Below are 26,021 nucleotides of genomic sequence, written 5' to 3'. Positions count from 1 at the left end.
CTGGAGCCCTTGCTGGCTCAGCTATCCGCGATGGCCAGAGAGAAAATCATGCGGTGCCAGTCCTCGTAGAGCTTGTGGTATCACACTGATCTCTGAAGATGCCCTTTGCATCTAGTATTTCCCGTCCTATGGATTGCATGATACCAACATTTATCCTAGTTGAGATTCATCAGTGAACTTGAAGGGCCAGCCTGATGAGTAGTCCCTGTCTGAGTTTGAGCTTGACCGCTTGCAGAAGCCTATCTGCGACTCCAGGCTGCCCGATTCTCAGGCCTTTGGTCATTACGAAAGGTAACAGTCACCAAATGTGTACGCTGAGGCTGATCGATGCATGGCTCATGTCTGGTTAAGCTCAGCGCCAACGCTCCAGGTCCATTGAATGATCTCTTCCAATATACATACGCATGCAGCCGAAAGTGCGGAGAAGTTATCCGCACCTTCTTTATGCGCGTCGATGTGATATGTCTGTAGGTGCAATGTAAGTTGTAAAAGGAAGTATGAGTAAAATCGTTGCCGGGCCAGCTGCTGTGTTGCTGTGACGTCATCATACTCTCTTTCTGCTCACTCTCACCGCTACAGTTTACGGCGGGGGGGGCCGGCTGATCACGTGGCAGCCCGTCATTCTCCCCATTGTTTCCCCAGAAGTGCATCTTCCGTTCCTCTTCCATCATTTTCTACATTCCTGAGTGGTCGTTGACCCCTTGGATCTGATCACTCGCTAAAAGAGGATCCCCCGCAAGTGAGGAGGGAAACGAGACCGGACATAAGGATCCACGGAGAACACAACAAGATGTAGACTGAAGCCTCTTCGACTAGGAAGTTGTCAAACACGGATCAGTCGGAATAGCAGATCTATGTTCGAGAAATGCTCATTCATGCTCAGCACCTATGCAATCTAACGCACGTTCTTCACTTACTAACCACACTAGCCAGTCACAAACAACGTCGAATTGGCCATCAGAACACCGAACGATAATACAAGAAAGGCTGGACGTGCATATCCGACCAACCGCATCCTGCAAACACACCGAGCCAGTACACATGACAGCTACACCCATGCAAAGACCATCCAAGCCATCCGTCCTGTCCACCCCGCTCCAAAACCTTCAATCGATTGATCTCGGACGTTGAGCCCAACCTTTGACCGGAGGAGAGTGTCCCATTAGCGCGGGCTTCACCCTTCCGCCACGCAAGCCTGGACGGTAATGCCACTGGACCGGGCCTGTCGGCGAGCACAGACACCATTTTCTGACTAGCAGGGAAGGGAAAGCCTAGGTTAGCAACGTGACAAACATGCCATAGACATTGTCTGAGCGCGGAAACGCCCCTCCTCACCCTGCTGTGTACGAGCTCAGTCCCATCTTACCACCTGTTGACCGTGTTCCCCTTCCTTCCTCGGTTGGAATCGTTGAGTGAGCAGCGCGGTCCGCAGTGTGGGGTGTGCAGGTATAGCAGCCTTTCATTAAGATGGCCGTACGGGATGGCTTCGATCCGTCCCCTCCGCAATGCGATATCACGACATGCACCTTTCCTCTCTCGAGAACACTATTACTGGGTCCCAACCGCCCTATCCTCGGGCTAGTCACTTGACAAGAGCACAGCCTTTGCGGGGTACAGACACCCTGAAGCACATCATATACGCAACAGCGGCCCCTGGTCTGCCAACTCATGGCCTCTCTGCGTCTGGTCGCTTACCCATCAATCGCGACAACGCCAGTACAAGTATATATACTATACTTTGCCCGATTATACAAGTATCCACCGGTATGCGGCCATTCTTGGCATATCTTCACCCTGTCATGGCTCAACAGCCACCATGCTATTGTCAACATGACCATCGGATTTTGCAATCTGAACAACCTTGCAGACAAGACTTTGGGATGGCACATGCGCGCCATCAAGGCCCTTCATCACTTGTTCTATGCTCCCAGAATCGCGCAGTAGGCGATCTCTCCCTCGTGAGGCACGCCTCCCGCACTTAGCATCTCTCACTGCATCAGGCTATCAAGCCCAACAACGCATTCAACATCAAACCACGGACGCAGCAGAGGTGCGTCGAACCTTCCTCCTAGAGTCCCTTGGCAGTCTCTAGCCATTGCTTACAAGGCTCCGAGCCAACCAACCAATTCGACCCGTAGGCACACATTGCTATAGACGCCTCCACCACCACTTCCACAATCTGCGCCGCCTGGCTCCATCTCAAAGCCAGCCCCTAGGATGTCAGTGGTCAGTCAAACGCTGTATTTTTCTCCTTGCCACAGCCACTTCTTCTTCCCCGCCTCGTGAAATCATCCTATTCAGATAGAGGATCATATCATGCAGTTGCTCGCCCCTGATATGAGACAACACAAACGTCCTGCCTTACTACCATACAGCGCCAACCCACACAACATGAATGTATCCCTACCCGCTGATCGAGTGGGTGGTGGCAAGTGGCCACGGGTGACCATTTCAGAACGCCGCCCCTTGATGCGCCTACCCGCCGTCCAGATGCCAATAGAACCAGTAGAACTTCCAGTATCGACCATTATCTGATCGACCACACTCCCCTTGTAGAATATGAGCGGCAAATCATCTCCATTTTTCTTCTGATAGGGAGGCAAACGCCGCACCTGCTGTACATTCTAGAACGAGAGCAACCCTCGAATACATCCAGATACATCTACCCCCCTCCCTTAAAAGTTCCCAGTGACAGTAGCCTGAAGAGGCGCATCTCCCCAACGTTCCGTTTTTAGAATGAGCAATAACCCCCTCCCTTCTACCTTCCATACACGAGTAGCATATACAACCTGAGGCAAAAGCCTCCATCCATCCATCCATCCATCCATCATCCCAACGCCGCCGCCGCCGCCTCCCCCTTCCATCATCATCATTTCCCTCCCTCTTTAACCCATCCCACCATTCTAGATGTGATACTCGAATAAGGTACCCTGATATCATACCTCTGCACAACCCGAACCCAGTGGCGCCGACCAAGAAAACCCAGCTTCTCGTCCATCCTCGCCCACGTCGCCTCGCTTGATTTCGAATTTCCGTGTCCCGAATCTTCTAGCAACCGTTTTGTGTGTTCATTCCATGCGGGATGATGCAAGTTCTGCGGTCTGGAAGGCGGGTTATGCAGATGCACAGATATGTCAGTTGGTTTGGTTTTCGGGGGGTTGGTAGGTAGGTAAGGTTCGTATTGTTTCTTCGTTTTGAAGAGGAAGAGGGAGGGAGGGAGGAGGAGGAAAAGTGGGAGGACAAAGCACAAGGACAAGGCAAGCCGGCCAAGCGAGGTGGGATTTTACAGGGGGGAGATACAGTAAATCGGTCGCTTGCGCCTTCTGCGGTTTCTGTCTACGGGTAGGAGGGGAGGGGAACGGGGAGGGGGGGCGGGATGTTGCTACTGCTGCTGCTGCTGCTGCTGCTGCTGCTGCTGTTGTTGTTGGGAGGGGTTTGGGAGAGGGGTAGGACTGGACTGGATCTTAAGCTTTAGCTGTGTGTGTGTGTGTGTGTGGGTATGTATGTATGTGCATTATTGCTCTTAGAAGTGGTTAACTTTTTTTCTCTCATTGCGGTTTTCTTTAACCTCCCTTCTTGCGGTGTGCGTTCAGTCGAAGTGGGCTTGCGGTAGGTTTTCTTACCTGCAAAGGCTTGCTTGCCCGGTACGGGCTGGTTTCTTGTTGAATTGCGGGGTCGTGCTGGTTGATGGTCTGGATCTCAACCGTTTGAAACACCTTGCAACTCCTTCAGGTTCGTTTGTCTCTTTCAATGGGAACTTGTTTGTTATTTGTGTTACCCGAATTAATCCGTCACTCGTCTCCTGAGTCTCGAATTTATCTTTATATGTCAACATTAAAACAACTAAAAAGCAGAAGTCCGCCCATCAAGCCAGCTTCATGGAAGGCATCTGGAGAATCGAATGACAAAAGGGTTGAGACAGCCGCCCATAAACAATCAAGATCGACACATTATGAAGGCAGATAAAGAAAAAGAGATCAAGTCAGTCCAACAAAAAAACAATATATGCACAAGGCTAATGGCTGAGGAATGCAAAAGTCAGTCTGTTCTTTTCCCTTCGTTTTTGTCTTCCAGGCCCTCAAAAGATCACTCCGAGTCGAAATGAAGAAGAAATCAATCATCAGTGGGTATGATCGTGAAACTGGAGCAATGGATATATGTTTTTCCTCGTCAACGTTCGTATGTATCATCATCATCGTTATGTTTTCGTGTGACCATTCGAGAATGCAAGCATGCACTAAACACTCGCTGTTCGGCGTTTCTCGCTAGGTTTCTGAGCATATGCGATCCATAGACGAAAGCCCGTACCGCGTTGTTGACACTCACGGATAACCTTCCTGTCCGACCACATGCTGAGAGCAACATCGCCGTTCGGGAGGACGGGCATCTCATAGCATCGCGTGTACCACCACCTGCCTACCTTAGCAACGATTTTGCGAATAGATTCGTCGTTGGAGGGCGATGGATGCGGATCAGATAGAAGGTCCCCCAGAGACAGATCGGTGTCATTCGAGGATGACTTCCCGTGAAGTTTCTGGTAGATAGCTTGGGAAGATTTGTTTTTGGCCGATATATTGCTTGAAGAGCCGGCTATGGTAGCCAGCAAAGATGGGTTCGAGGATGAGGTCGAGGTGGAGGAGGCTGACGATCTCACGATCATCCCTGCCACTGGTATACGAACCATGCACCGTCGGAGGTTGTCGAAGCCACACTTTCCAAGCATTTTCTGCACGCTGTCGCTGGCAGGCTTGAGACTGATGTTCGGGTCGGATACGTATGTTCGCTCCTTCAGCGTCCTCAGGGCTTTTCGTGTACGATGACCCATGTTCACCATATCACGGTCAAGGATGCTCATCTCAAGGTAGCCCCCCGCACGCAGGACACGCTTGCACTCCGACACTAGCTTAGCTTGCGCGCTTTCTGCACAAGCTGCAGGGAAGCGCAGAACAGTAACAGTAAAATAGCCCTTCGGAAAGGGCAATGGTTCGTTGAGTGTTGACTGGTAGAATGTATGGTGATTCGATGGTGGTTGCCATGCTGCTGGGTGCTTGAACGTAGCTGCATTCAACCCTTCGTTGAGACTATAAATGCTAGCAGTGGGGTAGGTCAATGCGCAGTAGAAGGACCAGTCGTCATTTCCCAATCCGTCCACAACCAAGATTCTCTCTTGATCCCCGCTTTGGACACGATTATGTCCGGGACTGAAGAGAACTCTTCCGAACGATAGCCACCGACTTGTCATGAGCGAGCCCGACCGTATGTTCGTGAGAGCAGTTGGCCCTTCACGATCACGTTCCGCGATGTCGAATAAAACAGTATTACGCTGGCGGCATTTCTCGAAACTAGGAGATGCGACCAATGCTGGAGAGCCAAGCAGGCCTGACGGGTGCTCCGCAGGAGGCACTGCCGTCACGCTGTCAACTTCTCGCTCGGTTGTATCTTTCTTGTCCTCATGATTATCACAGTAGCAAGCAATTATACTACTGAAGGAAGGCTGGGAGGACGGAGCAATTGACGTGCGGATCTCGGCAGCAACTGTAGACCTGCGAAGTTCGACTGAGTCGTGACTAGAAAGGGGAGAAGAAGGTGTGAGCTCGACCTTTGGTCCATCGAGCAAGCCAGAAAAGCGGGTTGCCTGATCGCCATTCAATCCCGCTTGAAGTGTTCTACTGGCCATTGTCGCCATCTCGAGATTTCGATCCGTCTCCGAGTCAATCGAAAATAACGTGCTTGTTGTCTGAGGCGACAAAACATGATCAATGAGGTCATCATATTCTCCCCAAACTTCATCTTCTGTTAAATCTGCTCCAGGACTTGGAACCACAGCAGTGATGGCTGTGAGGCTTTCGGAGCCACTTGAAGACGACACTACTGATTCCTTTCTAGGATAGAAAGTCATGAATTCGTCCTTTGCATAGGGACCGGCAATGAAATCCAGGACGCTGAATTGGAATAGGTCGCCAAATGGGTTAGTAAGGTCGAATCCGTAAATGGTACCTTTTTGAGGAGATTCGAGTGGTCGCATCGTAGATGGTTGTGAACTTGGTGGGGAGAACGCGTAAGGCTTCGGAACAACTGGAGCCAGCAGTGATGGAGAGTCTGCCACGCTGAACGGTCTCGAAAATGACTGCAGAGCTGGTTTGTGTGGTCGCTCCCTTCTCGAGACAACCCGGGGAATGCGACCTATGGATGTCAAGCGACTGGTACGTTTCACCTCCAACTTACTCTCGGGGCTCTGAGTCGCGGGGTTCTGAGACGCAAAGCTATGGTCAAAGTAGACTTTTGGAGATTGGATCTGATCTCGAAACAGACTGTCGTGCAATTTTGGTGGCGAAGGCAGCAAGATGGATTCGGTAGGGTTCCGTAGTTCCAATGCGGGTGGCACATCGACTGGGGAGACAATGTCTTCATCCTCAGTTGGGGGTGAGTTCTCAACGTTGTGGACTATCTCTTCAAGAGGGTCCGAGTCAACGTCCAGTAGCGCATAGTAAGGAATGGGCCGACGAGCCGCTAGGGGAGACACCGTAGCATGAAGCTTGGGGCCAGAACTGGCGGCAGTCTCAACATTTGGACGAGCCGTATCCGATTTTTTCTGGAAAATATTCCACTTCAGCCCAAGACTTTTCTTGGATGACTTCTTTTGTGGACTCTTTACCTCATGAGCTTCTACCCGTCTGTCGTCTGATGGTTGAGGTTTGCGACTTTGTGGACTAGACTGAACAACAGACTGCGAATTGCCAACCATCGTCTGCTCTGATGGTTTGATCGGCATGCTCGCTAGCTCGGAAAATGCTAATATGCTCGAAATATTTTGACCTTTCGAGCCTCTCCGGACTGTGTCACCCAGTGTCACCGAAGTCGCTCTGGAAGATGGCAATGTCTCCGTGGAGCCACTCGCGGATGGAGAGATCTTGGACTGCTGTGTAAGAATCGAATTCGTGCCTGTACTGAAGCCGCTTGTGCTCTGCTCGCTCTGCCTTTTCATAGCGGCAGCAACGCCATCCATACCACCACCATGAATGATAACAGGCTCGAGACGCTCCAACAAAAAATCGTCGAGCTCAAGCTCCGGGCGGCTTTTTGTACTTCCTTTGCTGATAACAGACCTTGGTCCACTTCTCGCCGAGCTTGATGATCGTTCTCGACTGGTCGTGCTAGTCGTGCTCAATTTGCGGCCTCGTTGTGAATACCTACCGTAACCTTCATGCCCTGTTCCAGCAGCTGGTCCTTTGCGATTGGATCGATTTTCATTTTCTTTCTCTACCTCCGGTTTGGAGTTTTTGGTGAAAAGACCAAGGCTGCGGGATTTGCCTGGACTGATGGCGTCGTGCTGCGGCTTGGGACTCTTGCTCAGTAGCCAAGGGGTTCTCCGCAGAAGTTCGGGCGATGTAGGAGTGCGCGAGGTGGTTCGCATAGAAATTGTCGAATGCAGAGAGTCTACAGACGTAGTTGCAGACAAGCTTGAAGACGCTGATGCCTCAGTTACTGCAGATCTATCGGTTGAGATTCTGCGCCTATGGCCTGTCAAAGCCGTAGGCGCTATATTGCTTCGAATCACTGGCGATGGCTCCAGCACCAACTGATGAGTGCCTTCTCTGCTGGGTCTCGTGGGTATTTGGACAGAAATCTTCATCCCGGTCGCTCTTTCTCCACGAGACATGGGTTCGCTCTTTTGTCTTGCTTGGAGAACTGGCTGTATATCGTAGTCAGGCTGGTTTCCGCTAGAGAGGCTCGGATTTGTCCCCATGGGTAGCTTTCGCGGCAGGCTACTACTGGCCACATTCGGTGTCCTGGCCATGTTCATCTTCCCAATAGACTCTCCATGCTCGTTATCGCTATGTGAACCGCTTAGGTTTGTCTTTGTGGATGGTTTGGGTGCATCTATGGCAGTATGTGGAGCAACTAAGCTCAGTTGATGCGACTTGGGAGAGAAGACAGGGAGTCTGCTTTGAGATGGGCTCGGTTGTCTCATACGAGGACCTTTGGGAGGTATTGAAATTCCTGGTGAGTACGAAGATAATGTAGTCGGTGTGGACGTCCTACTCCACATTCCGGGAGACTCAGAGTACCTCGTCGAGGGGCTGCTGGCAGAAGGAATTAGTGGAGTTGGGGGTGGGAGGTTCTGCGTATTGATCGTGGCGGTCCTAAGACTGGCGAACTCCTTTGGACCATTATCAGCTTTCGAGTCCGATACGCTGCTGGGGAAGATCTCTTGCGATGCCATTGGTGATGGAAGCTGTCCGATCAGACTAGTATTACTTGGCGCGGTCTGAGATAGGGTCGTGGTCGAACGACCAATGGGAGGTTGCTCAGGAATAATGACATTCAGCTTCTGAGACTTGATTCTGTCCGGCATTGGTCTAGTCTGTGCACTATGCTGACCAATTGTGGGCGGTTTTCTTCGAAGAACATTCCGAAGTCGACCTGGACCGGGAGTTTGTGGTTCTAATCCCGCGGGACTCAGGGGTTCGGCAACCATGTGGGAGACCTGTGGTACACGACGATCTGCCATTAGGTCCGGGGTTGAATACGGCGGAGATGGGTGGATCGTCCCTTGCGAGGATAAGGGCGGACGAACCATGGACCCAGTCGGGATTCTCGACGTGTTCGAAGACGCAGAGGCATGACGACTATCTCCTGCATCCGAAGAAGATGATGTTCTGCTATTCCTGGTCGAAGCATTATTCGACCTGGGTATCCGGGGACGGTGTAATAATTGGGCAGCAGAGTTCGAGGAATGCACTGAAGTCATCCCGGTCGACGATACATTTCGGGATTGAGACGCGACATCCTTCAGCCGGGGTATTCGGCCACCATCAGACTTGTGCGACGACATCGTGTGACCGAGATCCAGTCGCCAGCTTCAGTCCGAAGACTAATAATCTAGCGATGGTATCCAAACGAGTAAAGCTGGAACTCATTCCGTCTGTTTCTTGATTATCGGGAACAGAGCAAACACTGCAGGGAAATTGTGTTGTAAGCTTCAGCGCGCGGGAGAATCCATAGGCAGATAGCCGATAATCACTTACACCGGCAGGACGTATCATGACGCCCTACAAGAGATAGCAAAGGTAACAATTATGGCGCTGCTTATATGAGGAAGGTAAAGATTCACGAATCGACGCGCGGCGGGGAATCTAAGAGCACAACGATATAGTCGGGCACAGAGCGATGTACTAAACAAGTTCTTACATTGAGCATGAAATAAAAATCTGCCTTCACCAAAAGAAAATTTGAAGTAGAATTCTGGTCGCTGAGTAAATAGGATTTGAGCGACGACAACCAAAAATCTCCAATTGACCGCGGGTATACTTGAGCCGGCGGGCAGATGCACCCACTGCGCCACAGCCCGGAGACGTCGCCGGTGGCTAACTGCAGGCAGGGAGAAAGGAAATCGGTTGAGCTGGGTCTGCACGACCACGTCAGAGAACGTGCTGCCGCAGTTTGCAAATCAGAGAGACTTGCGCAGAATGGGGTTCCCAGGAGCCAGCTGAGAGAGAAAGTAGAAATGTTGAAAGGGGAAATCAAAGGACGAGAAAAGGTCATGGATCGGGTGTATTAATCAGTGCCCATGAGGTCTGGCCCTGGGTGAGAATCTAAGACAGTCCATGATTGAGTTTACCCTCATTGCGGGCCACCCAGCGCCGCGGGGGAAGCAGCATACCCATTTGCAGGTCAATAATCCCTAGAACTAAAGGGTCAACTATCACAGGAAATCCTGGCGCGGTTGCGCGATCGACATCGGTGCCGAATTCGAGCACTGATGTGACCGGGACGATCATTGGCGCAGGAACTGCTCTTTCGCCTTGTATCGTATCAGTACAATTATTATATGATTCCCGTCATTGCAGGTGCATCTTGTGGTGTTTATCATCGGACGATTTTAGCCTAGAAATTCCCCATCTTGGATGAAGGGCACGAGCGTTGTTGGACTCCACAAATAATCTTGCTGAGATCGAGTTGGAGGCATGGCAATCAAAAGTGGGCAAACCCGCTATTAAGGTCCACCCGCGCTTGTTACTCTCGTCGTAAGTGGTGAAGACTGTCGAAGCACAGGCTTGGAGACTGTTCAACGGTAAAGGCTGACAGGTCTCAATGGAGTCGAGTGGCGTGAAATAGCGGACAGTCCGTCGTGCTCCAATCTGACCACTTGCGATGGGCCAACATGCAGATGGCAGGTGCAGGCCCAGGCATTTGCATTCAAGCAGGAATTGCCGCAGCTCGATCTGGTCCGAGTGTCAAACAAGATGGATTCTGATTTGACGCCTGTCGGACATTTTCCTTGACCCGTCGGGGAGACGGGGAGATGGCGACGAGGGGAATTTGTTTTTTAGTGCGGTGGTCAGGTGAAGGTCACTGATGGTCACTGACAGTCAGTGACTTTGCCCGTCACTGGACTTGCCGATCACGGCGAGTCCGAGCCAGAGAACATAAATTAGGAACGTGACAACACCACGAGATGCTAAGTTAACTATCGAATGCAAGAAGAATATTGTGAAGAGAAGGAATGCAGAAAAATAAAAAAGAAAAAGAAACTAACGAAAGCCTTCCATTCTCCGAACTCCTCTTGTCTCAGTTACTAAGGGAGTACAGTACATATCTCTACCTCTTTGTCCACTGTCGTATTGGAGTAACGCTGGTACGCTGGAAGGTTCGCCCCGAACCATCCTGTCATCCCAAGTTTGCCCGCCGAATGCTCAGTATTCTTTCTCCCTTGCAGGACGAACGAACCATGGAACCATTCACAACGGCTGAACAGAATATACTTCGACTGCAGGTGGTGATAATTTTGCTCTCTGTCCAACCACTGACATCTCAGAACATGTACCCAGTACACCGCAGCTGAGGCCAAGGGTCACAACTACTAGGATGGTGGGGAACCTCGTTGGTCCCTGAAGCAATCAATCCATCGAGAATCAACCCTTGTGGAATCGAAGTTGATGATCTATTAATATCTCTCTCACTCATCTTCTTTCTCTGTGCACTGTGTGCAGCCTCGACCCTCACAAGTGATTGCGGAGTCGTCCAGCCCGTGGGTCTTGATCCGCCGCTAAATTGTCACCGTGCGACAATCCGCCCTGATTGACGGATGCCATCCGCGCGGCCTGGCTTAGCAGCGAGCCGGACGGGCGTAATAGACCGCGCAACACGAGGCGATTCGCTCGATCCAATGAAGCAAAGGCCCTTTCGCTTGCCGTGACTGTGGTCTCGAATCGAGATCAGCGGTTATTCGAGGCTTTAGCTCATTGATTGTGAAAGTGCTTGACAATATTTGACTCCGGCCAGGTTAGGCTAAACGATGGCGATAAATACCAATCATTAACAGTCCTGAGAGCGACTCTTCGTTGGGACGGGCGGGATTCGCACAATGGATAACAGAATGCGAGTCGAATGGCGTAGGCAAGCGTACGCATGCGGGCGACATGATAGTGACGGTCTTCTGCAGTCACTATTGGTATGCTGTGGGGTACGCAATTTCAATCTACTGACGCCGATCGAATTGGATCGAAAAGTCCGATATCAATTTTGATCTTTCCTTGGTTAGCAGCCAGCGCTGTTCAGTATTCTGCAGGAACCGGCGCCTGTCATGCACTTTTCAGCTGAACATGTCAAGGCTGCCAAAACCGCTATTGTAACATGGCTTGCAGCTTGACTCGGGCGTCCAGAATTCTCCAAAGATTACTGACCCGACCGACCGACTCCCTTCTACCTCTACTTCAATCTGCTTCCAGCCACCTTGCCTGGGTTGCGAAAGTCCCGAGAAGATGGAGTGAAGATAACACAGGATAGGACGGAAAGAGCAAACAAACAGATGCTGAGCCGGATGTCACCCTGAACGGCTCTTTGTCCTCGTTAAGGGCCAATCTCCGATCAGAGTTCGATTATCAACATAGTAACGATAGCCTGGAATTCCGTCCCACTATTCAGCCAAACAACCCACTAGGGGCTGTACGACTACCATTTGGAACATTAGCATCTGGCCGATCTGATTGACCAGGTCGAGCTACCATGGAATCGTCCTATCACACTACAAGATTGTATTGAGAACCGTCGTGGCTTCAATCAAAAGCCTAAGCACGCCAGTAAAAATCCTCAAGATCGAGATTGAATTCCCCTAAACGCCGATGAGATGAAAAGCAGATGAGATGTCAACTGTAAGCGACAAGCAAGAAAACCTGGAGCAGCCTACCCAAACCTCTTCTTCCGAGCTTCCAAAGCCTGGGCATCCTTTTCACTCAAGCTGCTGTTCTTGTTTCCGCCTCCATTCTGTTGCTGCTGACGCTGGTTCTGACCTTGACCCTGGTTGCGATTTCCGCGACCCTGACGCCGTGACTTATTCCGGCCGCCAAAATCGCGTCTCTTTCCTCCCCGACCGCCGCCCTGCTCATTGTCACCGCGGCCACGCTTGCGCGACCTCTCTTCCGGAAGTGCCTCATCCAACTTCTTAACCCCAGCCTCAGTAGTCGGAGCAGCAGTGGCAGCTGTTCCGAATCGCTTCGCACGTTCCAGCTGCTTCTCGGCAGCGTCGATGGCAGCCTTGGACTCTTCGGTAATGCCAAACTTCTCCGCCCGAGCCTTGCGCTTCTTCAGCTCCTCCTCCAGCTCTGTAATCGGGAGACCTGCAGCGAAGCTTGGGGCGGGCTTCTGCTCTACCTCTTCGGTGGTGGCGGTAGCGGCAGCGGTAGCGGCAGCGTCGGTGCTAGCCTCGGGCTTCTCCTCTGCAGGAGCAGCAGCACCTTCCGACTCGACCTTGAGATCATTCGTGGTAGCAGGGTCGGTGTCTAGCTTCTGGTTCGGCACGGCAACAGGGTTGGCCACCTCTCCCTTTCCACCGGCCGCAATGGCAGCGGCCCCAGCTTCTGTGGAGCTCTTCGCCGCAGCCTCCGTAGCAGGAACTTCATCATCCTCCCAGTCAATGACATCATCTGCGGCAGCTGGAGCCGCAGCCTCCGCAGGCGGTTTCGTGGCATCCGCGGCCTTGTTATCATCCTCCTCAAGACGGGCGACCATGTCTGCCTTCTTGCCCGTATGCGGGAGGCTGCGAGACTTGAGGATCTCGACCAGCTCTGCGTTGGTCTTTTTACCGTAGTCGGTCGCCATGACGCGGAGCGTGTATAAGTTATGTTTGAGGTCAATTGATGGTAGGGAATAGGGGGGTAGGCTGTAGGGCGCAAACGAAGCGCAAAACGTTAACGACGTATGTGAGCGGGTGTGGTAGTCCGAGTTAGAGCGACTTGGCGCTTTGAGAGTCCGCTCGGGTGTTCAATTGCACGCTTAGTTCTGGAGTCTGCGTTTCTTCGAGAGATAAATGCGCAAAGTAAAGAAGAGGGTGTTCGGAGTGCGATCAATAGATGAAGTGATGCTGGGTAGGTAGGTAAAACGCAGCTGGACCAGGACGCGTTGAGGCGGGAGGTGGGTGACTGGCCGGGGGCCGGGGGTTGGCGGCCGGTTTCCCAATGCGGAAGAGATATCACGTGTAGCGCTGACGTAAGTGTCATCTCGACTTAACTTGTATTGACAGTCTTTTCTCAGGACCTGGCAGATGGTCATTCCTCGCTAATTGGAACCTCAAAGCTCGCATCAAGTACTTGAGATCTGGAGCATAGTTCACATGCGGCCAAGGCGCGGCTACTGGGTGTCTGGCGATGACGAGACATCGGCGCTGGGGTAAGATGCTCCGCTATAGTTCAGAGTCCGTTCAGATTGCAGCATATGCGTGGCAGGCCGATGTTTAATTTATCTCTCTGGGGAATTAGAACCGTGAACTCGTGGCCTCATTGTCTGATATGTTTCGAAGGCGTTCATGGCCATATGCCATTAGTGCTAGCATTCAATGGTTTTTCTCTGTAGTCCTTGCTGTGACTGAAATATATACTAGTAAGTAGTATCTGAGACATGAACTACAATCCAGAGTAGGCGATATAAAACCACCTTGCGCGGAAACAAGCAGGCATGTAGGAACGGGGAATTTATTCTGCTCAAGGACTAGAAGGAACAGCCATGCAAAATAATAAACCTGTTCTTGCAGAGTCAACTCGACAGCCGCTCCGACCGATCTGGATAATTGACACGTGACGAGGGTTTTAGTCAGCGAGTCTAGTCCCGCCGCCGAACTGCACCTCATGTCCTCTGATATTTTCGCCTCAAGGACGTCACTTTCCATCACCGCCAAGTTTGCTGTCATCGTGCTGTCCGATCCGGATGTAGCTGCCTTGACCCCTACCTGGGAGTGTCTGTCAAAAATCTCACACTTGAGATCTCCATAGCCGCCAACATGTCCGACGGTATGACTCCCCCAGCCTCCCCTTCATCCGCCGAAGTCCCCGAGCTGACTGACCGCCCCTTTATAGCTGACTTTGAAGCCGTTCGCCGGCTCCAAGCTGAGCGAAATGCTGCTGCAGCTGGAAGTAAAGGTTCTAGGACCTTTGATCCGTCTAGCCAGCGCACTGACAACTCGACCAAGGCCTCCCTGACTGAATCCTTCGATACGGCTCTTTACGAAAGCGAAGGCGCCGACAAGTTTGCGGGTTATGATACGTCAATCGCTGTCAATGGCGACGATGAAGAGATGGAGGATGCGGATGCGGGCCATCGCCTGGTGGGCCAATACACTGCCACCAGGAGCCAGATCGACGAGTTTGTCCAGGGCAACGGGGTGGAAGAGGAGGACATCCTTCTTGGGCGCGAGAAGGCAGCGAGGATCGCCGACCGTGAGACAGACTACCAGAAGCGCCGCTTCAACCGGGGCCCGTTGACTCCCACACGCGCTGATCCGTTCGCTGCGAACACTCATGCCAACGTGGAGGAAGGGGCCGAGGGTCAGACTTATCGTGAAGTCATGGCTATGCGCGAACTTGAAAAAGAAGAAGAACGTGTCCAGAAGCTGATCGCAGAAAAGCAGGCCCGTGGAGAGAATGGCGTGACGGAACACGAGGCTACGTTGAAGTTGGAAGACAAGGAGAACGCTGACGCCGGCTCCACGGTCTCCGTCGCCTCCGGTCGCAAGCGCAAACAACGATGGGATGTCGGTTCCGAATCTGCGGAATTGGCACCTCAGGATGAGGCTCCCAAGCCTGCCGAACCCGAAACCAAGTCGAAGAGGTCCCGTTGGGACCAAACGCCCGCCCCGGTCGTCCCCGGCACAGAGGAAGCGCCCAAGCGTCGTTCCCGATGGGATCAAGCACCGGCACTTACAGCGGCGACTCCCGTCGGCAACCAAGGGCTTGCAACTCCTATGCATCCTTCTCAAGTAGGTGCACCTTTGATTCCAACTAGCTTTGGAACTGATATCTCTGGGCGCAATGCTCCCCTGTCGGATGAAGAGCTCGATATGATGCTGCCATCTGAAGGCTACAAGATTCTTGAGCCTCCTCCGGGATACGCCCCGATCCGGAACCCTGCGAGGAAGCTCATGGCTACTCCGGCACCCATGGCCAGCTCAACTGGTGTTGGTGGTTTCATGATGCAAGAGCCTGAAAGCGCTCGTGCGCTGGGCAAGCAGCTTCCAACTGAGATCCCCGGTGTCGGAGACCTTCAATTTTTCAAGCCCGAGGATATGGCATACTTTGGCAAACTCATGGAAGGAGGTGACGAAAGTACAATGACGGTGGAGGAGATGAAGGAGCGGAAGATTATGCGGCTCTTGTTGAAGGTCAAGAACGGCACGCCGCCAATGAGGAAGACAGCGCTGCGTCAGTTGACGGATAATGCACGGCAGTTCGGTGCAGGACCTTTGTTCAACCAAATCCTTCCTCTTCTCATGGAGAAGTCGCTCGAAGACCAGGAGCGCCATTTGTTGGTCAAGGTCATCGACCGTGTTCTCTACAAGCTGGATGATCTCGTCCGTCCCTACGTTCACAAGATTCTCGTGGTTATCGAGCCCTTGCTTATCGACCAAGACTACTATGCCCGTGTTGAGGGTCGAGAAATTATCTCGAACCTGGCGAAGGCTGCAGGTCTAGCGACCATGATTAGTACCATGCGTCCGGATATCGACCATGTTGACGAATATGTCCGGAACACGACTGCTCGAGCCTTTGCGGTGGTTGCTTCAGCTCTTGGCATTCCCGCTCTTCTCCCATTCCTTCGTGCTGTGTGTCGGAGTAAGAAGTCTTGGCAAGCTAGACACACCGGTGTCAAGATTGTTCAGCAAATCCCCATTCTCATGGGATGCGCTATTTTACCTCATCTGAAGGGACTAGTGGACTGTATCGCGGACAACCTCAGCGATGAGCAGGCTAAGGTACGGACGGTCACTGCCCTGGCCGTTGCGGCTTTGGCTGAAGCCGCCAACCCTTACGGTATTGAGAGTTTCGATGAGATTCTTAACCCTCTATGGACGGGTGCCAGAAAGCAGCGTGGTAAGGGTCTGGCTGCGTTCCTAAAGGCTGTTGGCTACATCATCCCTCTCATGGACGAAGAATATGCCAACTACTATACCAGTCAGATCATGGAGATCCTACTCCGCGAGTTCTCCTCTCCAGATGAAGAGATGAAGAAGGTCGTTCTCAAGGTGGTGTCACAGTGCGCCAGCACCGACGGTGTCACAGCCAGTTACCTCAAGGAGCATGTTTTGACGGATTTCTTCAAGAGTTTCTGGGTGAGGCGCATGGCTTTGGATCGGAGGAATTACCGCCAAGTGGTTGACACGACGGTTGATCTTGGACAGAAGGTCGGTGTGGGTGAGATCCTGGAGCGCGTCGTGAACAACCTCAAGGATGAGAGCGAACCTTACCGGAAGATGACCGTGGAGACCGTGGAGAAGCTTATCGCAGCCCTCGGTGCCGCAGACATCTCCGAGAGACTGGAGGAAAGATTGATTGACGGTGTTCTGTATGCTTTCCAGGAACAAAGCATTGAGGATATCGTCATTCTGAACGGCTTCGGCACGGTGGTGAACGCCCTTGGCACCCGTTGCAAGCCCTACCTTCCACAGATTGTCAGTACCATCCTCTGGAGATTGAACAATAAGTCGGCCACGGTTCGTCAGCAGGCTGCAGATCTCATTTCTCGCATTGCCATGGTCATGAAGCAATGTGGTGAGGATGCGTTGATGGGTAAGCTCGGTATTGTGCTCTACGAGTACCTGGGTGAAGAGTATCCCGAAGTGCTTGGTTCCATTTTGGGTGCCCTTAGGTCTATCGTGACCGTGGTTGGTATCAATCAGATGCAACCTCCTATCAGAGACTTGTTGCCTCGTCTCACGCCTATCCTGCGTAACCGCCACGAAAAAGTTCAAGAGAACACCATCGACCTTGTTGGTCGTATCGCCGACCGTGGACCCGAGTCTGTCAATGCTAGAGAGTGGATGCGTATTTGTTTCGAGCTCCTAGACATGTTGAAGGCCCACAAGAAGGGAATTCGTCGTGCCGCCAACAACACTTTCGGTTTCATCGCCAAGGCCATTGGTCCCCAGGATGTGCTCGCAACGCTCCTTAACAACCTTCGTGTCCAGGAACGTCAGTCGCGTGTCTGTACCGCTGTCGCGATTGGTATCGTGGCTGAGACCTGCGCGCCGTTCACCGTGCTTCCTGCATTGATGAACGAATACCGTGTGCCCGAGCTGAACGTCCAGAACGGTGTTTTGAAGGCTATGTCTTTCTTGTTCGAGTATATCGGCGAGATGGCCAAAGATTATGTCTACGCTGTCACGCCTCTGCTGGAGGATGCATTGATCGATCGTGACCAGGTGCACCGACAGACGGCAGCCAGTGTTGTGAAGCATATCGCATTGGGAGTGGTTGGCTTGGGGTGTGAGGATGCTATGGTCCACCTCCTGAACCTGGTGTTCCCCAACATTTTCGAGACTAGTCCGCACGTTATTGACCGAGTGATCGAAGCCATTGACGCTATTCGGATGGCTGTCGGCACTGGTGTGGTCATGAACTACGTGTGGGCCGGCTTGTTCCACCCCGCGCGTAAGGTGCGCGTGCCATACTGGAGACTCTACAACGATGCGTACGTGCAGAGCGCAGACGCAATGATTCCGTACTATCCCAACCTGGAAGACGATGGGTTGGATCGGTCCGAGTTGTTGATTATAGTTTGATTCCCAAAATCGTATTTCGTTCCTGTATGTACCTTTGATTCTACAGTGTTCTTTCACCTTTCAGCATCATCATCATATACTGGGCCTGTTACTGTTACGGTGTTGCCAAGGCTGGATTTGGCGTGTGTCTTTTTATAATCATCGGAGAAGTAGTCAATGGCATTTTTCAACCTTATTTCCGAATTCCAACTTTCTTCTTTCTGATCTCGAACTACCATTACTGACGTGACTCGAAAGCGGAACGATTGCCCCTGCGCTTATCTGCCTAGAATAATATCTCGATGAAAGAGGGCATGAACCAACACTCCTTCGATTTTGAAGAAGCCACAGAACCTTATCCAAGCCTTCTTCGAATAAGATCCTGTGCTTGGCCAACTCTACGCTCCTCAGGAGCGCATGTCTGCGGCCACGGCGCTTAATTGAAACCTTTCCATTTATATCACCGTCTCATTCAGCCTTGGCATTGCATCTATGCTAAATTATGCACTGTGCCAGCAAGGCTTTCGCCATGATCCTCTGTTAGTGCACAGTTAGCTGAGAACTTGTGGTTATCGACGACGAACTGTGCCCTGCAGAAGGATCAATATCGGTGATGTGGCACTATCTGATAGTAGGTTTAAATGTTGGATGCTGCTCCGCTTGATGCATCTTGCTTCGCCTCGACATGTCTAAATTTGGCAAGGCATATTCAACATTCATTCACTCCGATTCTGAAGAGATGTTACTTTGGCCACAGGAACAAGAGGGGGGGAGGTCACCTGCTGTGGAGTGAATATCCACTGAGTGATCAAGCACATACAACACAAGATATAACAGTAACACATCCTTTGCCTTCTTATTCCTCCATCTCCTCTCTCACTTCCACCTCCAACCTCTTCTCTCCTCTCAACCCAACATTCTCGACCATCAGAATCTCACCAACCAAGACAAGACAAGACGACCCAACCATCAAGATGCGTTTCCAGCATCTCCTCCTCCATCTCCTCCTCGTCCTCCTGGACACCCTCTACCTCACCACCGCGACACCTCTCCCCAACGACACTCCGAGCTCCACCACCTCTACCGTGACCACCATCACAAACCCAGGAACTCCGAACGCAGTACACCTAGCAACAAGCTTCATCTCGCTCTCGCACGCGCTCACCTCGCAGCGCCTAACCAACTGCCCACTGGAGCTAATCCCCTTCAACGATACCACAGCCGGAACTCCCAAAGACCCCAAACACAGCTACGAATCCACCACAGCCGGACCAAACCCAGCGCACCTCACCCCGCCATCCGCGCACCTCGACCTAAAATTCATCGCCCTAGGCCGCGGCACCCAGAACTACACCTGCCCAACGACCCGAAACAACTCAATGCGCGTCCCCATCGCCACCGGCGCCGTCGCCACGCTCTACGACGCATCCTGTCTCATCTCGTCGTCCTCGTCGGGAGGCGCTCAGCTCCTACACGCTCTACCCTCGTTCACACAGCCCATCTCGCAGGAGGTGTTGGCCTTGTACGCGGTGTTGCTGTCCCGGGAGGCGATCATCGGGGAGCATTATTTCTCGGCGGATGGGGTGCCGGTCTTTGATCTTCATGCTGCGTGGTACGGGAAGGAAGGCGGGAGATATGAGGGGACTTGGGTAAGGACTAAAAAGGTGGAGAGTGTGGTTGCTTCTGATGCGGGAAGAGATGTGCCGTGGTTGAAGTTGGTGGGGGTCGAGGGGAAGGGGGTTGAGGTTCGTTCTGTCCCTTTTCTTTTACTCGTGTGTGTGGTTTGATTGGGGTGATGGGGTTGGATAGAGGTCTTGGATGTATTGACTGACTGGTGATATTCGTACTGGTAGGAGGTTTATCGTGTTCATACGGCTGGAGGGGCCAGTCCGGCGACTTGTGCGGGGCAGAAGGGGGAATTTGGGGTTGAGTATGCGGCTGAGTATTGGTTTTATGGATGAGATGAGATGACTTGTAATGTGATGTGAGCTTTGGTGGTGTTTGTGCCGGTGGATGAAGGATGCGGTGGTGAGATGGGTGATGACACTCGGAAAGGACGGTTTGTGTTGATATGGGTTGCTTACCATGCTGTTTGCTTGTGCAAATTGCCTACTTGTGCTTGTGCAAGACAGAGGGAGTATGAATCATGATTGATATGTTATTCAGTGATCCGTTCCACGTTCATTCTCAAGATGTTGGTTGGTGAGCTCCTCGCCGACCTTGTAGTTTGTTCTGAACCAAGGCAAGGGCACATATGCTGTAGATCAACAGCCCAGCTCAAAGCATCTATCATATCATCCCAGCATAAATAGTAAACCAACCTCCTTATACGCCTAACCAAACCAAGGCCATACCTACCAAAGCCCAAATTCAGTCCAGTTCCTACCAACCACGAACCCAGAATCCTACCTATCCAGTACAGTGCTTATAGTAAGAAAGCCCCAGCCCAAAATCCCAGCCTTATATACAATAGATATCCCCAAACCTCCGAACCCTCCAAGACCCAGACTAGGAATCTGGCATCACCTCCACCGAACCACAAGAACCCCATCCTATACACAGCCTGAAACTACCTATACCCAATACATCCACAAACACCACAAAACACCACGCCCACGAAACCACAGCACACCACACCACGTCCGCATACTGCTGAATCCACTCACAGGTATAATGCACCCATCCTCTGCATGCAACAACAACAAGAACAACAAATAACTTTAACAGAAAACCAGCCTACGAAGAACAACGTCGTCAAATCTGCAAGCTCTTCCCTACCCTACGCCACTATGCACCTCCTCCCACGGAAAGAAAATACTGTGCGAATGATGCACTGGGCAACGTGAAACCTTACATAATCACCACCACAATGGAACCAAGTAACATGCAGAGTCAAGGTTTGTGAGGTGCAGACTGGAGTCGACTGCAGTGGTAGGTGCAGTACCAAAGGGAACCTTCATTTAGCCCGTCAGTTAGCACGGATGAGAAGAAAGAGTTGCCTGCCTGGCGATCAGTGGTGGTGCTATCCGGGCTTCTCTTGAAGGTACCTAGTAGCTAGAAGTTCATAACCCGGAAGGCTAGTTACTTTCAGTTGTTGGATCTCGAATTGGAACTTGGATCGGCGGGGGCTGGGATGATTCAGGGAAGGGTCGGTCGGTAGATGCCTGGTTCCAGGGGTCGGGTTCTCTTATCTGACTTTCCAGACTGACAAATAGTGTATGTGATGTTGGATGTCTTGCTCCACGGACTTGTGGATGAGTAAGAGCAGTCCTTCAATGCGTGTAGACACGCCAAAGCCATACAACTTCTCTACTGGTTCGAATGATAGTATACTTGAGCTGTACCAAAAGTGATGTCAAATCTTTATTAGACAATAATTATATGTAGCGACCGTGGGTGACACTGTTGCTTGTGTCTCTAGTGTATGCTTCCAACCAAATCTGAACTGTGAACATAGGGAAAAAAAAAAGAAAAGAAAAATTCCACAACAAGATAAAAAAACTACCTAAGTTGCCCTGTCCATGCTCCGCCCAATTGCAACGGGTATCAATCAGCCCAGCACTCATATGTCCAAACTTGAAGAGTGCGCCGTTTTCTGCAATTTAACCCAGTTGAAATATTTCAGATAAACCCATGCCAGATCCCAACAACATCTCATGATAGAGGACAGACAGCCATATGAAAAGGGGCAAGCAAATCACAACCAAAGAGATTTCTGAATTGGTCAAACAGCCCTGCTGCCTGAATGTTCCCCGAAGTTCATAATATGCCCTAACAGGGCAGACCCGAATCGAAACGAATCAACCACATCCCAGTTGGTATCGGAGTAAGGAATCATGCCGGATGTAGAAAGCAAATAACCAACTCCCCAGTCTAGCAGAGATAACAAAGGAAACAAGAAATGACAAATCAGAGTAAAAAAGAAAAAGACAAAACAACCGGTACCTCTATGATCATAACAGTGGGTAATCAAGACATCACGAACAACCAATCCAAGCCCTTGTACCATGCCCTGCTCGTACTTGGGAATATGAGGAAGAAAAAAAATCGACAGAAAGTATAAACGGGGTATCAACGCTCAGCCACGTTGGGCGAGTCGGGAAAGAGAAAAATGGTGGAAGGAAATCGATGCTGTTGTACAAAGGAGGTGGTCCCATCATGTAGACAGGCCGAGTCGCACAATGTGATCATCGCGCGACGTAGAAAGGAAATGTTGAATTTGCCCCTCTCCGCTGTGAGAGGGTTGAGAGAGGCGTTCGACGCGGACAAGGAGGTCATTCAAGAGGTTTCGTTTACTCCTCGTCGTCGCCGGATGCGCCCTCCTTTTCTCCTTTGTGAACCTTCTTGTGTCGGCGCAAGTTCGAGACAACCGAGAAGTGGCGACCACAGCCTTCCACGTCACATGCAAATGCTAGATCCCATGCTGTTAGTTCCACAAACCCCACGTTCGACAAGTTCGGTCTGGAACTTACGCTTTTCGCCAGTGTGACTATACATATGGGTTTGGAGCGACGACGGGCGGGTGAACCGCTTGTCACACACCTTGCACTTGTGCTTCTTCTGTGTGTTGGACGGCATCTTGGAGCTAAACTGACTCATCATCGACTGGGGTCCCGGGGGTGCGCTACCGGACAACAGGTTCGATGGGCGGGGCAGGGTCCGCGACAAATGACCGTTCTCGTACGATTCTGAGGTGGTTGAGCTGTAGTCGGTGACCGATGATTCCACTGAGGCTACCGATGCACTGTAGTAGGGGTAGTTGCTGGCGGACGAGATCGAAGATCCAGAGGAGTGAGTGGAGGGGAAGCCATAGGAGTCACCCGAGCCCCGGGCACTGCGAGGACCATAGATGTTGCGAGGCGTCAGATCTTGGCTGAGCGCGACCATTCCACGGCTGGCATCCAGAGCGTCGCCGAACGTCGGGGCGGGAGCAGGATGCGATTGACTGACACGAGCATCACTGTAGAAGCACAAATGTAAGCATACGGGCGTTTCAGATATCGCTGGTCTTCAGCGCGCGTTGGAGGGCCATCTTACGCATGGGATATCCGGCGGTCTTGGTGCATGTGAGGAGCGTAGCTCAAAGGTGCGTAGCTTGCTGGCGCATAGCTGGTCATTGGGGAAGCTGTAGTGTAAGCGGGAGCTTGTTCGAACGAGGTGCGTGGAATATCGTGCGACAGTCCCATCATCTCCGGTCCGGGGTAACTCGTGGCAGTGGTGGTGGAATAGTTGCTTCCTGCAACCATGGATGGGGCGGAAACGGGGATGCTAGAATATGACATCGACATCGCCGCCGGACGGCTCACTTCCTCCTGCTTGACATGGTTGAGGCCAATGGGGCTGGGTCCCAGCGAAGTTGCATATACGGGAGGGTTGGAGTGGGAGGAGGTTTGAGCGGCGGCCCACGGGTCGGTGAACTGAGGAGGGTTGTGGTGGATGTTGTGTTGATAGACACTATCGAAGCCCATCCCGCCGTATTGGCGGTTCTGGTTTTCAATGACCATCGTCATGGAGAATAGTGGTTATCGCGTGGAGCGGTGACGCTTAATTGTTTTTGAGACAGAGACACGAGGGTGAGGATCGGGTTATCCCTGGGGCAAGGCACAGGGACACAACAAAGACCGGATCCGCGCGAAATGTGGAAGGAAGAGTAGCAGAGCTGCTGCTGTAGGGGTGTATGCGATATAATAGATGGAAGGGGAGGAGAGAAGGGAGCAAGGAAGATAAAGTAGAGATGATCAACACAGCACACGAAGGGGAGATGTGAGTTGAAGAACAAATGTAGGTGGTGGTAGGAAGGGATCCGCGCTCAATGTATAGAATGGAGGAGAGATGCGCAGGGGAAAGACAAGATGTAAATAGTAGTAGATTTGGGGTTGAGATAGGAGGTAAGTCAATAAGTAAATGGCTCTTAAAGGACCCGACAGATAGGAAGAAGGAAAGACAGTCTGGGGAAGGGCCCGAAGGGGATCGGCGAAGCTTATGAACGAATACAGGATCTCAGCATGAGGATGGACCGCAGGGACGAAGGGAAGCCCTGGCGTTGCCGTGTTGGTGATGGCTTTAGTGCCACTGACGACGTCCCGTCGGGGACGGTTGCAGATCGTTCCTTTGGGCCTCTTAGGCTTCGAAACGGCGCCAGTATTAATTGAGAGAGAGAGAGAGGGTTAAAAAATAAATAATTAATTATTATTTTGATAAAAGTGGGTATGGAGACAAGAAACTAAGTAAATACGGTAGAATAAAATAAAATAAAAACAGTATGAAAAGAGAGAAAGCAATGAGTTAGCGTTAGTAGATTTAGTTTAGTTTAGTCTTAGTGGTTAGTAAGTGTTAGTGTTTAGGACCTTTCGTTAGGACCTGAAGCAGAGGAAGAGTGGCAGACGGGCAGTGGACAACAGTAGTGAGTGGGCAAGTGGGAAAATCTCCAAACGGGAACCAGTTCCTCGGGTGACTCTCAAGTTTTGGATGGGTCGTCGTTTTCCCTGGTTTGGGTTTTATTTTTTTTTAAATTTCTTTTTGGTCGCTCATTTTTTCTTTTCTTTCTGGGAAATTATTTTCTCGACTTTCCTTTTCCTCTCATTTGCTTTTTTTCCCTTTCTCTCTTCTGTCTCTCTCTCCCTCTCATCGCTCTCATTTTCCGCACCCTCCTCTTTTGACCATTTTTTGAGATCTAATTATCTTTTTCTTTTTGGTCTGCATCATTTCTTTTTATTTTTGTTCCCCTTCCATCCATATCCCATCATGACTACCAGATCTTCCCAATCTACTGAGTTACTCTTTTAGTCCAATTTTTCATCTCTATCCACTATAACGTAACTGTACTCTTCAATCTTTAGCATTACCATTCCGATTTCTATTTTTGATCGAGAGAGAGAGAGAGAGAGAGAGAACTGATAGATGATGACAGACAACCCTTTCCTCCCATCACCCCCCCCCCCAATCAAAACTAAATCTGATACCCATAATCTACCGAAACCCAAATGCAGCAACCTCAATTGTTGTCAAAGGGGGGGGGACGATTGGAGGGCGCAAGAAAAGATCTGAAACTCCGTCCGGCATTGAAGGAAATCAAAGTATGTATGTTATGCACGTACGCAATTACGGGAAGGTCGACTACAGTACTTACTACTTACTACTTAGCTACTTACTACAGGACTGCTGCTGCTGCTGCTTTGCTTGCAGTCTGCAGATTGTGCGTAATCAATGGGGAAATCTGTAATATTGCTCAGCTCTACGGAGTACTCTTCATTAGCTAGCTACGCCGCTGGAGTATACTCCTTCCGCCGTACAGGAGGCAAGCAAAGTACGGAGTATTGCTCATAGTAAAATGAAGGCTGACGCGGAATGGCGACCAAACATAGAAAGAAAAAAGAAAACCAAAAAGTCAATGACCAGAAGGGCAAAAGAAAAAAGGAGGCAAAAGTTGGCGAGGGGAGATGAGAAAAGCAGATGTGGGTTCCTTCGATTGCGCAGAAGCCAAAGAAAAAAGGGCATGGACATGTTGACATCAAGAGAAGCAACAAACACAGCAACAGTAGCCGTAGAGTAAAAGGGTATGGCGTGTAGTATGGACCAGGTCAGGTACAGGACCAGTTTGCTCTCTTGCGGGTTGTGGTTTAGTCACCGTCATCATCATCATCATCACCGTCCCCGTCCCCGGTCCCCAGTCCCCGAGCGAGAGAGGTACGTACTCCATGATCCATACTTCATTCACACACACTCTCTCTGATGTCTGTCTGTCTCTGTGCTCTGCCTGTATGTGGCAGGCTAGCAAGTGCGGGCGGGAACAACGCTCCATCCATGGATTCCTATTGAGGTGATTCTGAGGGGCGGCGGCTTCAAGCCGACACGCCTTACTCAAGATGGTAGGTACACTTAGGGGAGGGTACCAAAGAGAGGGGTGGTGGGGGCATGAGAAAGAGGGAGGGAGTTTGTGCCGTGTCTATACAAAGTAAAGTAGTGAAGTAGTAGTGTGTCGGGAGGGGAGGCC

General features: G+C 51.3%; 7 protein-coding genes across 7 annotated transcripts; 3 read left to right on the top strand and 4 right to left on the bottom strand.

The window, feature by feature from the left end:
* Positions 1-1,375: 1,375 nt before the first annotated feature.
* BO97DRAFT_26616 (uncharacterized protein) lies at positions 1,376-2,438 on the top strand. The gene is made up of 4 exons (XM_025690942.1): positions 1,376-1,764; positions 1,868-1,940; positions 2,001-2,050; positions 2,115-2,438. The coding sequence occupies exons 1-4, from the start codon at positions 1,506-1,508 to the stop codon at positions 2,303-2,305; spliced, it is 573 nt and encodes a 190-aa protein (XP_025552961.1). The 5' UTR covers positions 1,376-1,505; the 3' UTR covers positions 2,306-2,438.
* A 1,598-nt stretch (positions 2,439-4,036) lies between these two features.
* On the bottom strand, positions 4,037-9,117 carry BO97DRAFT_26461 (uncharacterized protein). Its single transcript, XM_025690924.1, has 3 exons — positions 9,030-9,117; positions 6,656-8,958; positions 4,037-6,592 (listed from the first exon to the last, which is right to left on the bottom strand). Exons 2-3 carry the CDS (start codon positions 8,834-8,836, stop codon positions 4,238-4,240), a joined length of 4,536 nt encoding a protein of 1,511 aa, XP_025552960.1. The 5' UTR covers positions 8,837-8,958; positions 9,030-9,117; the 3' UTR covers positions 4,037-4,237.
* Positions 9,009-9,694, bottom strand: BO97DRAFT_26419 (uncharacterized protein). Its single transcript, XM_025690921.1, has one exon. The coding sequence runs from the start codon at positions 9,544-9,546 to the stop codon at positions 9,112-9,114; it is 435 nt and encodes a 144-aa protein (XP_025552959.1). The 5' UTR covers positions 9,547-9,694; the 3' UTR covers positions 9,009-9,111.
* A 2,129-nt stretch (positions 9,695-11,823) lies between these two features.
* BO97DRAFT_404601 (SAP domain-containing protein) lies at positions 11,824-13,373 on the bottom strand. Its single transcript, XM_025694993.1, has one exon. The coding sequence runs from the start codon at positions 13,099-13,101 to the stop codon at positions 12,187-12,189; it is 915 nt and encodes a 304-aa protein (XP_025552958.1). The 5' UTR covers positions 13,102-13,373; the 3' UTR covers positions 11,824-12,186.
* Positions 13,374-14,154: 781 nt separating this feature from the next.
* BO97DRAFT_366145 (U2 snRNP complex subunit HSH155) lies at positions 14,155-18,210 on the top strand. Its single transcript, XM_025692606.1, has 2 exons — positions 14,155-14,285; positions 14,352-18,210. Exons 1-2 carry the CDS (start codon positions 14,276-14,278, stop codon positions 18,047-18,049), a joined length of 3,708 nt encoding a protein of 1,235 aa, XP_025552957.1. The 5' UTR covers positions 14,155-14,275; the 3' UTR covers positions 18,050-18,210.
* A 453-nt stretch (positions 18,211-18,663) lies between these two features.
* Positions 18,664-20,164, top strand: BO97DRAFT_404599 (DUF3455 domain-containing protein). The gene is made up of 2 exons (XM_025694992.1): positions 18,664-19,773; positions 19,882-20,164. The coding sequence occupies exons 1-2, from the start codon at positions 19,003-19,005 to the stop codon at positions 19,987-19,989; spliced, it is 879 nt and encodes a 292-aa protein (XP_025552956.1). The 5' UTR covers positions 18,664-19,002; the 3' UTR covers positions 19,990-20,164.
* A 2,014-nt stretch (positions 20,165-22,178) lies between these two features.
* BO97DRAFT_26291 (C2H2-type zinc finger protein) lies at positions 22,179-23,689 on the bottom strand. Its single transcript, XM_025690915.1, has 3 exons — positions 23,066-23,689; positions 22,501-22,988; positions 22,179-22,439 (listed from the first exon to the last, which is right to left on the bottom strand). Exons 1-3 carry the CDS (start codon positions 23,536-23,538, stop codon positions 22,321-22,323), a joined length of 1,080 nt encoding a protein of 359 aa, XP_025552955.1. The 5' UTR covers positions 23,539-23,689; the 3' UTR covers positions 22,179-22,320.
* Between the last annotated feature and the right edge of the window lie 2,332 nt (positions 23,690-26,021).

Source organism: Aspergillus homomorphus (genome assembly GCF_003184865.1).
Source record: "Aspergillus homomorphus CBS 101889 unplaced genomic scaffold BO97scaffold_11, whole genome shotgun sequence".
NCBI lineage: Eukaryota > Fungi > Ascomycota > Eurotiomycetes > Eurotiales > Aspergillaceae > Aspergillus > Aspergillus homomorphus.
This window is presented reverse-complemented; position numbering and strand designations above follow the sequence as displayed.

Excerpts from the sequence above, each read along its gene's own strand:
- BO97DRAFT_26616 (XM_025690942.1), top strand. The coding sequence starts at position 1,506 with ATGCGATATCACGACATGCACCTTTCCTCTCTCGAGAACACTATTACT. Across the intron at positions 1,765-1,867 it reads GATTATACAAGTATCCACCG|ACAAGACTTTGGGATGGCAC; the intron begins GTATGCGGCCAT and ends ACAACCTTGCAG. Across the intron at positions 1,941-2,000 it reads TATGCTCCCAGAATCGCGCA|GCTATCAAGCCCAACAACGC; the intron begins GTAGGCGATCTC and ends TCACTGCATCAG.
- BO97DRAFT_26461 (XM_025690924.1), bottom strand. The coding sequence starts at position 8,836 with ATGTCGTCGCACAAGTCTGATGGTGGCCGAATACCCCGGCTGAAGGAT. Across the intron at positions 6,593-6,655 it reads GACGGGTAGAAGCTCATGAG|AAAAAATCGGATACGGCTCG; the intron begins GTAAAGAGTCCA and ends AATATTTTCCAG.
- BO97DRAFT_26419 (XM_025690921.1), bottom strand. The coding sequence starts at position 9,546 with ATGACCTTTTCTCGTCCTTTGATTTCCCCTTTCAACATTTCTACTTTC.
- BO97DRAFT_404601 (XM_025694993.1), bottom strand. The coding sequence starts at position 13,101 with ATGGCGACCGACTACGGTAAAAAGACCAACGCAGAGCTGGTCGAGATC.
- BO97DRAFT_404599 (XM_025694992.1), top strand. The coding sequence starts at position 19,003 with ATGCGTTTCCAGCATCTCCTCCTCCATCTCCTCCTCGTCCTCCTGGAC. Across the intron at positions 19,774-19,881 it reads TCGAGGGGAAGGGGGTTGAG|GAGGTTTATCGTGTTCATAC; the intron begins GTTCGTTCTGTC and ends TCGTACTGGTAG.
- BO97DRAFT_26291 (XM_025690915.1), bottom strand. The coding sequence starts at position 23,538 with ATGACGATGGTCATTGAAAACCAGAACCGCCAATACGGCGGGATGGGC. Across the intron at positions 22,989-23,065 it reads GACCGCCGGATATCCCATGC|TGATGCTCGTGTCAGTCAAT; the intron begins GTAAGATGGCCC and ends GTGCTTCTACAG. Across the intron at positions 22,440-22,500 it reads TAGTCACACTGGCGAAAAGC|CATTTGCATGTGACGTGGAA; the intron begins GTAAGTTCCAGA and ends CATGGGATCTAG.